Source organism: Pinus tabuliformis, chromosome 4_1 (genome assembly GCF_031772625.1).
Source record: "Pinus tabuliformis cultivar Carrire ecotype Pingquan chromosome 4_1, CPIR1, whole genome shotgun sequence".
Taxonomy (NCBI): domain Eukaryota; kingdom Viridiplantae; phylum Streptophyta; class Pinopsida; order Pinales; family Pinaceae; genus Pinus; species Pinus tabuliformis.
The window spans coordinates 683,449,024-683,458,991 of NC_142303.1; the positions used below are offsets into that span (position 1 = coordinate 683,449,024).

General features: G+C 36.1%; 1 protein-coding gene across 1 annotated transcript; it reads left to right on the top strand.

Annotated features, from left to right (window-relative positions):
• The first annotated feature begins 1,648 nt into the window (after nt 1–1,648).
• On the top strand, nt 1,649–3,232 carry LOC149177978 (uncharacterized). The gene is made up of 5 exons (XM_089423510.1): nt 1,649–2,010; nt 2,105–2,192; nt 2,276–2,343; nt 2,591–2,647; nt 2,828–3,232. The coding sequence occupies exons 1-5, from the start codon at nt 1,921–1,923 to the stop codon at nt 3,005–3,007; spliced, it is 483 nt and encodes a 160-aa protein (XP_089279636.1). The 5' UTR covers nt 1,649–1,920; the 3' UTR covers nt 3,008–3,232.
• Nucleotides 3,233–9,968: the final 6,736 nt, after the last annotated feature.

Genomic DNA, 9,968 nt, shown 5'->3' on the forward strand with positions numbered 1-9,968 from the left:
CCATCCTCACTAAATTCACAGATAAGCAGTGACCCATTCACAAAAATGACCGATGAAATGATCTAGCGGTTGCTGCTAAAGGTTGTGGTCGACTATACATTCCAGTTATCTGTAAAATTAGTTAACCTTTTTTTTGTGGGTGGGTGGGTGGGTAGGGTGCGGGGGTATGGTGGGGTGGGGGGTATTTGTGTTCAAGCTTGATGTGTTGTTCAAAGTTAAGAAGCTAGCTAAGTTCGAGAGATCTTAACTTGAGTCTGGCCTGTTTTAATTATTATATATGTTGGAAGGATGAATTAAAATTTAGTATAAAAAAATAAAAAATTAGCTAGTTAGGTTCGAGAGCTTGATGTGCTGTTCAAAGTTAAGAAGCTAGCTAAGTTCAAGAGATCTTAACTTGAGTCCGGGCTGTTTTAATTTTGGGGGGTGGGGTGGGGGTATTTGTGTTCAAGCTTGATGTGTTGTTCAAAGTTAAGAAGCTAGCTAAGTTCGAGAGATCTTAACTTGAGTCTGGCCTGTTTTAATTATTATATATGTTGGAAGGATGAATTAAAATTTAGTATAAAAAAATAAAAAATTAGCTAGTTAGGTTCGAGAGCTTGATGTGCTGTTCAAAGTTAAGAAGCTAGCTAAGTTCAAGAGATCTTAACTTGAGTCCGGGCTGTTTTAATTATTATATATCATATATGTTGGAAGGAAGAATTAAAATTTGGTTTAAAAAAATAATAAAAAAATTAGATAGTTAGGTTCGAGAGATCTTAATTTGAGTCCTAATTGTTTTAATTATTATATATGTTGAAGGGATGAATTAAAATTTGGTAAAAAAAAATCTGTTAAATTATGAATTTTTGTTATTTAATTTTTTTATATATAAATATAATATTTCCCGAAAATAATTTGGACACTTTAATTATACATACATGTATAGATTCAACATTTTAAAAAATCTGGGAGCTAAAATTTGTGATTCTCAATTAATCCTAGTAAATTTCAAAAACAATTCCAAAATGTGTGACAAGTAAACTGTGGTTTTTTAGGCCAACTATTGTCTTTTTACTGAATAATATAATTACTTTTTTATTAAAAAAAATAACAAACTAAATTTCTTTGATTTACCACTCTAGCGGTACGATAGCTCTGGGGAACGTTCTGGATTTTCTGACACTAACCAGTCGGTCTTTAGAGCCAATGAAGAGGATTTTAATTGTGTCACGTTATGTGGTCACTGCCAGGAAATATTCCAATCTGGAAGCGTGGCGACGGGGGCTCCATTATTGAGCTAATTAAATCACTGACATGCCATTGGGATTCTTCCTGTTGAAACTTGTCGCTCTTCCTGAAACTCGCACAGACTGCTGGTTGCTTGAAGAACACATAACCACATAATTTCTCTCATTCATTGTGCGGTGTCAAACATTCAGGATATGTCCACCACGTTATGGATCGGGAAATTTCCGAAGACAAAATATTCAAATATAGACCGCCAATTCCATTTTGACACGTTCAATCATTCTGACTCTGTAAGGCTCCGAAATAAGCGCTGGAAAGGTTTTGCCTGCTTTTCGTGCACCATAATATCTGGACATTCCAAATTCGAACCAAAAGGGAGCCTGTAGATCTTTACAAGCCCTTTTACCTTTTAGGTGGTGGATGAGGACGCATAACCTGCAATGAATTAAGTTTTGATCTTCTTTCATTGTCTCAGGCGTTGCTTTGCTGCAACTTATAGAGGACCTTCCATTAAATTGATAGAAGTGTCCAGAGATAGCTGGACCCCTAATGTCGGTTATGCAATGTAGAGAAGCCAGAGGTTTTGGATATATATGATCATGTGATTTGATTTTCTACAGTGGAGATTCATTTTTCTTGCCATAGAAGGTATTTCATATAGTCGTGTTAATCCAAAATCAGTACATGTGAGCCATGGAGACTACGTCATTTTATTCCATTCTTGGGGTTAATAACGACTCCTCCACTGCTGAAATACGCAGCGCTTACAGAAAGCTTGCAATGGTGAGCAGAAAATATTTGTTGTTTTTGTTTACTGTGGGGTAACTTATTGTGATGAATGCTCTGTACTGATTTTGTCAATCCGTCTGAGTTATAGAAATGGCATCCTGATAAATGGTCAACAGATCCTTCTTCATCAGAAACAGCCACGCTCAGATTCCAGCAGATTCAAGAGGCTTATTCAGGTATTCTGAACAACCTGCACTTTTATGCCCCTATCATTTATATAATATTACGCGTGATAGCTGAATGAGTCTTGTGTTTGCAGTTTTGTCCGATGACACGAAAAGAGCGCTCTATGATGCAGGCATGTATGAGTCCTCTGAAGATATGGATGTAAGTTGGTTACAGACTCTCTGCTTTGCTCATTAAAGTTTAGATCATATAATTAGCTATAATTCCAACCCTAACATGCATGAAACCAATAAACAATGGGAAAGTTTCGGCAAATCCTTCATCATAATTCTGCTAACGATTAATGACACTAATTGATTAATGGATTGTCATGTTTAGTATACTGAATTAATATGATAAATTATGCAAGCTCTCAGTACTAAGCAGGGCATGTTGTTGGTTATTGCAGGCGTTTTGTGATTTCCTTGATGAGATATCATCTCTAATGGCCACTGTAAGAGTGCAGGTATGAACTGATTGATGTTTTATATATTAGAACACAGGGTCTCTGTAACCCTTATGGGAGTTGGAAAGAGAAAGACCACAGTAAATGATCATCATCTATATATATATATATATATATATATATATGCCTGTTTTCAGCCTTTTTTAACGGTCAACCGTGAATGAATATTGTGAATTGCAGAGCAACAAAGACGACGAACTTTTACAGTTACAGGAAATATTCACGAAAATGCTCGAGGAAGATTGGTTTTCAACAGATGATTTCGAGTCATGTAGTGGAATCAGCTCCGAACACAGTTATGATAAACCAGAAAATCGTCAAGATCATGACGAGCGCAGGGGGAGCATCAACGATTCTTAACCATTGGATTTTAAACATGCAGAGAATGAACGAAATTTTGTGTGTAAATCTCTAAATGGATGTGCTAATTTATTAGAATCAGGACAAAACTCGTCCACTTCTTGCGATTAGGCTGGTTGCAATTATGTTGTAAATTCTCTTGAACATTCGTTCAAGAGACTCTATTTTTTCATTTGTTAGGTTGTAAATTTTCTTGAACATCGTTCAAGAAACTCTATTTTTCCATTACAATTTGTTAGTTTACGAAGTCATAATTGTTTTAAAAATGATTTTTTTTAATCAAAGATGTATGTAGAACATTCGGTGAAGAACTGAATTGCAAAGTTTCCATCTATGCTCTCGGTCCAGACATTAGTCTTCAACGTTACAATGAATGAGGCCGTATACCCCTTGGTCAAGAACTTAATTCTCAATGTAAGGATGAAGGTTCAAATTTGATTTTCATTTATCATGAAAAAAAATATATTACACAATGTATTGAAGGGCACCAACAATCTCCACTTACATCAACCTTTATTCACCTTTCACATTGCCGAAATAAATATAAAATATACAAACTATTATCATATCCCACGTTCCAATTAATCACAACCGGCTTAAATTAGAGCATAGGAACATCTCATCCAAATATTTCGTCATCCACAAGCCATCATAACAGCCTCTCACAAAATTCACCACATCCGTTCTTTTCAAACCGTGCAAAGCGAGAGTCACCAATCTCAATTAGAGACTTGGTTTGGGAACCCTTTGAGCCACCTAACATTTGATCCAGAAAATAATAAAAGTGCAATGGTCCATATATGAAGGAAAAGAAGAGAGACAATTTCTAAAAGGGATGCATACAGTTTATACAACTTAATTCGAAACTAGCCGACCCGAAGCGGAGAAGGCAATGCGAAATAGAACATAATAACATATTTAATGAGTAATATCATTTTGTTATAATTACTGTCACAACATTTACCTTCTTGTCAATCATAAATTTTCCCCAATAACATAGAGCATCTGGTCAACCCCTTTAAATTTCCTATTAGAATTAGAATTTGGACAGTGAATCAAACCTATTGTCAATCATTAAATTTCCGAGTAACATAGCATCTTCTCAACCCCATTAAATTTCCTCCAAATATAGTATTAGAATTTGGACGGTGAATCAAACTGGATGGCTGGAAGCTAAGGAATCGAATTTGGACGGTGAATCAAACTGGATTGCTGGAAGCTAAGGAATCGTTCTCTCCAAATATAGTATTAGAATTTGGACAATGAATCAAACTGGATGCTAAGGAATCGTTCTTTGATCGCTGTCATCAATGCATCTCCAAATCAGAATTATGAGAGTATTCAGCTTCTGTATTCAGAGCATTGAGTTTCTGGATTTTGCTTAACTAAAATACATAATGTAAAATACATTAGGCATAGGACAAATAAAATTAAAATCATCAAAGTCAAATAACTTATTGATAAAATTCCCTGGAGGCGAGTGTCATCAAAGTCAAATAACTTATTGATAAAATTCCCTGGAGGCGAGTGTTAGATGAACAATTAATGCAAATCGGTCGCCAGACAAGCACGTGGATGATCCATATGCCAACATGCGCCTTCCCCTGTGGGAAGTTAAAGCAGGTTACTGCTCTTCGCCCGGCGCCATCAACCAGTTGTGAAAATCGATAAATTCTCTGCAATTTCATAAATATGGAGCAAAGCTCCCTGCAATTACCCATTCGTCCTCTCAGTTGCTCTTGCCATCCCTCTGCAGCAAAGTCGAGCCTCTGCACTGCTACCGGAAGACATTGCAGACTCCTCTACTGCGTCGACCTGGGTAATGGTCATCATTTCTCTTAGTCCTTTCTCTGCAACCTGCATTTTGAGGTCTCTGCCCCTCTCTCCAGCCTGGATTTGAATTACCCTGTTCCTCTCAGCATCCCCTCCATCGTTCTTGACCCGCCTACTACCCCTGAAACTCAACACTCACTGCAACTTTCTAGTCAGAGAATCATGCACCAACGCCATCAAATGCGGTGCACCAACGCCATCAAATGCGGTGCAGGCGAGGTGGTAGTCGGGGTGGCGCCACCCGCCCTTTGTCTGTGCCCCTTTCTGTCTCCACTTCCCCATCTGTCTCCCCTCTCCCAAGCCCTTCCTCTTCCCGCTTCCTTGGCTGATATCCGGAAAACCGCATCGACCGAGGTAGAATGGGCACCTGCGCGGTTTGGCGTTCAGGTGGAGTCGCCCAACACACCACTTCCACTACTTCTTCCCAACAAGCTCAATTCTGGTTTCATTGCTCCATGGATAGGTCAGTCATCATTGCCACCATCACGGTGGACTTTAGAGAGGTAATTGGCTCGTGTACAGAACCAGAGCTAAGCCTAGAAATGAACTAGGCTCCTCCATCACTCGTCAACTTTCAGGGGGAGCCGAGCTCCAGCCACCTGCTGAGAGACATGGACCACCCATCTAGTAGCCGACAGCAGACCCTGAGAAGCGACGCCACCCACAAAGACAAAGGAATACAAGTGGAGGACCATGAGCCACAGGACACTGCAGGTGGCGGGCAATCAACGGAAACTGGTTCAGAAGAATATGGCTGGTGTCTGATCATGGAAGAGAAGCCACCTAGCCGCTGCATGCTAGGTCATATGTTGGGTTCTGATTTCTGATTTTGTTTATTTTCAGTCAATTTTACTATGGTCAATTTTGAGTCTAACGTCCAGCTCGGGTTCCGAGTTCTAGCTCTATTGGGTTGTTTTACTATGGTTAATTTTGAACTATACTATGGGTTTTACTATGGCTGTCTTTCTGAATTTTACAGTCTTTACACAGTGTTAATTTTTCTTAAAAAATTTGAATTCTGGAACTGTAGCCCTTGCATGGGTAAAATGAACCTTTTTCTAATCTTGTTCTCGAACTAGTTTCCCTAATTGGAGCGGTCGCGATGTCAAGACTTGCTGTTTCAAATGGTCATATAACTGACCTAGTACCGCAAAGGCTGATGCCTTTTTGTACATTATGTTTTTAATAATAGATCAGTTTTACTTAAAAAAAAACAAAACTTATCGATAAAATTAAAATCATCAAGTCAAATAACTTATCGATTTATTAAAGTTATAAAAGAAATAGACGTATCATCTATTTTTCTAAAAAGAAAATGAGGATGCTTAATTAAGGCCATAGTCTAACCAGGTTAGTCTAATTAGGTTTTAAATATTTTGGAAATTCTAGTAAGATTTTAAAATTTGGCAAATTTTAAAAACCCAGTTGTAAAACCCAGATTATAGCGATCAAAGTTCAAGATCAAGTTCTAGCATTTCTCTCATTCTGAAGTCTCGTAAATCTATATCCCTACGAAAAATGTAATGGAAAATAATTTAAATTATAGTTTGAATTTGGAATTAAAAAAAACAACTAATTTTTGCCATAAATTTCTTCCATATCTGTCATTTGAGAAAAGAACCGAAGAAATTTCTGTGATAAAGATTTTGGATATCTATCATTCTGTGAAGTGTCGTAAATTTATATTCCTGCGATAAATTTAACTGAAAATAATATAAACTTTGGTTTCCGTTTGAAATTAAATATATGCCTTTTATTATTTGTTAGAAACCCCTTTTGGTATATATTCACTTGAACTTTATCAAAATTAAAATTAAATTTCAGGGAAAAGAAAAGGCACTTACATATTTGAACAAAATTTCACTAAAAAATATGTTGTAGCTCTTCCCAGGAGCGATGCTCTTTGTGATTATTGCTTTCTCTTTCTCTTTTGAAAATTGTCCATTTCTCTTCTGAAAATTTTCCGTCTCTCTCAATAACTAGCTAGATTAATGACATCTTAGAGATAACCAATGAAGTAGTTGGCGGAGTCACGAGGTGAGAATGTTGTTTACAATACAAACCATTGCAATTTGTTCCTCCTCGGGTACACTAATCTCTTCTTCGCATTCAAACATCCTTACAATGTCATTCTATAGCATTCCTTCCTCCTAATGATAAAATTTGAGACACATGGGTCGCACACACTCCCTGCATGCCTGTCCAACTAGCACTTTAGTTAGTTTACTTAAATTGTTTTATTTTGTATTAAATTTTTTAATTTATAATTTCAATTATTATTCATGTGATACTGTATACTTTAATTGAATAAATAGAAATTAGAAGTGCACATGCTTATATAAGATAAACAATAATATATAAAAAAATAACTAATTAAGAAAAAACCATGTGCAATGAGATGCATACATAAGTCCACATCTCTATTTCATCATCTGTCTAGATATGGGAAGGAAACTTTAATGAGACCTCTCAACACAAGCTATGCTACTTCATTCTTTTGGCTAGGTTTTTGTCTAGCTGTAGGTGAATAAGGCCGACCTCGACCAGTTCCATGATTGGCCTCTAATTACTTTATTGAGACCCTCTCAACATAAGCTCTAGTACTTCATTCTTTCAGCTAGGATTCAGCTAAGTTTTTATCTGGTTGTATCTGAATGAGGCTAACCCCGACCAGCTCCATGATTGGCCTCTGATTGCTTTCTCCTATGCTTTCCATACCATGCATTCATTCATTAGGCCCAAATCGTGCATGGCTCATCTTTATATGCCCAACAAACTGAGGGAGCAACTTAGAATAACACCATACCTTACAATAATAGAGTATGTTGAAGTTCACACAATATTTTCCAAATAAAGAATCAAAATAGACTACGTTAAACTTCCTTCATTCTTATTTTTCTTGCGTTTTCTATTATTATTTGCAGGTGGGAAGCCCACATTGTTGGGTCGGTTTTAAAATGGGTCAGTTAGGATAGGAGATGTTCATGAGAGCTAACATAACATTCTATTTAGTAGGAACTTAAGAAATCATCAGTATAAATGTGGTTCAAAATGGTACAGAATGCTTACGTCAAATGTACAAAACAATACATTATCATTACTATTGAAGTAATTGCCATCAACTATACTGTGTTTCATGAAACAACACGGAGGTATGATCAGCTAAATTTATGATCTCTGAAATAGTGCTTAAAAACAAAATTCTAACAAGTGTTTTATGAAAAGAATTGGCCTCTTCCTAGGTATGAGAAGAATCTCGAGAAGCAGAATGAACAATAGATAGGCAGCAATAGTTACGAGGAACCACAAGCATGATGGTCCCATATGAAGTGTGCCACCATGGGTTGTTCTGCTAAGAAGTACATGACGCTACCAGTTATATATGAAGTACATGGTGAAAGGCTACTACCCCTCGTAGAGGTACAAAGTGCATGTTGTTTTATCTTTGCTAGGCTACCACGAAACCAACAAAGTTTCTTTATAAAGAAAGGTTGGTTGGCTACGATCGCAAGTATGTCTCACATGGTTTTCCTTACATATTTTTATCGCTTTTTGCAACTCTTTCATATGCTCCCCATTTCGATTGTCTTATAATCTTGTACTCTTTAAAGAATCCATTCGGATTGTTGTCCTCCTTTATCTTTATAATAATAATAATAAAATTCTCCATGTACTAAAGTTGCTAACCAGTATAGTAGCTCTTGTAAATGAAAAGACATACACTTTCATAAGACACTTGTTAGCATTTTGTTTTTAGGAATTATTTCAAACTTGAAAGGGATTACCACTGCCTACCGTCCTTGTTTAATAATGTTAAATCCTTGTTTAATTATATTAAATCCTCTTTCCTTATACATTTTATATTTTTTAAATTTCTTTTTGATTCTATATTAAATATATTAATTGAAGAAATTTTCATATATATATATATATAATGTTTTTAAAATTTGTCTTATAAATAAACATTTTATGTTTTTTAAATTCCCTTCATTCTCCAAATAGACATTTTAGGTTTTTTTTTTTTTTTTTTCCATTTCCTTTTGATTTTATATTAAAAATCCTATCAATTAATGCCCATGGGGCTTTGGATTGACGGAGTGCACTATTGAGGCACTCCTTCCGATAGATCACTAGTTCAAATCTCTAATGGGTGCTTACCTACCAAAAAAAAAATATCTTATAAATTAGCATTTTATGTTTTTTAAATTTCATTCATCCTACCAATAAACATAATAAACATTTTAGGGTTTTTAAATTTCTTTTCAGTTTTATATTAAAAAGCTTAATTAATGAAATTGTCATTCATATATATATGTTTTTCAAATTTCTTGTTTCTTTTTTTCAGAAGAAAAAGCTAAATAGATTATATTAAGACAATATAAGAAGCCTGATAAGGTACATAAGGTACAAAAAGTAGCAGCCTGTGAGACCTCATAAGAATGACAAACCCAACAGGCATAAGTTTACAGATAAGCTAATTTTGAGAAATGCAAGAGAACACCGGACACATGAGACATATAACAAAATGACTGTGAGGAACCAGTCACAGATTCAAGCCAGAAAGCACAAAATAGCAAAAGCTAGAAACCTGTTGCAGGCTTAAAATGAGCCTGAGGAGAAAAACACATACACCATAAGACATTCCAAATAAGCAAAGAGGAGAAAAACACATAGACCATAAGACATTCCAAATGCTTATTTAGGCTTCTTTCTTGGAACCGAATCATAGAAAGCAGAGATATTATGCAGGATAGACTTGTAAGGGATCTTTGAGTCTTTGAAGATCTTGTAATTTCTCCATTTCCACGCACTCCAGAACATAATGACCAGGAGGATACACGTAGAGTCCTCTTGCCTACCGCACCACTCGAACGCTGCATGGATAGAAATAAAGACAAGGTGAGGAAAACCAAAAGAGATGGCTAAGTCATACCAGATTTGTTGGGAGGCCTTGCAATGAAAGAACATATGAAGATTTGTCTCCTCATCAACTTCACACATCGAGCGTCTACTTGGGCCATGCCAGCTCCTCTTCCTCAAGTTTTCCCATGTCAAGTTTTTATTGTTATAAACTGACCATGAGAAGAGAATCATTTTAAGAGGGTAGCCCACTTTCCAGAAAGCCATC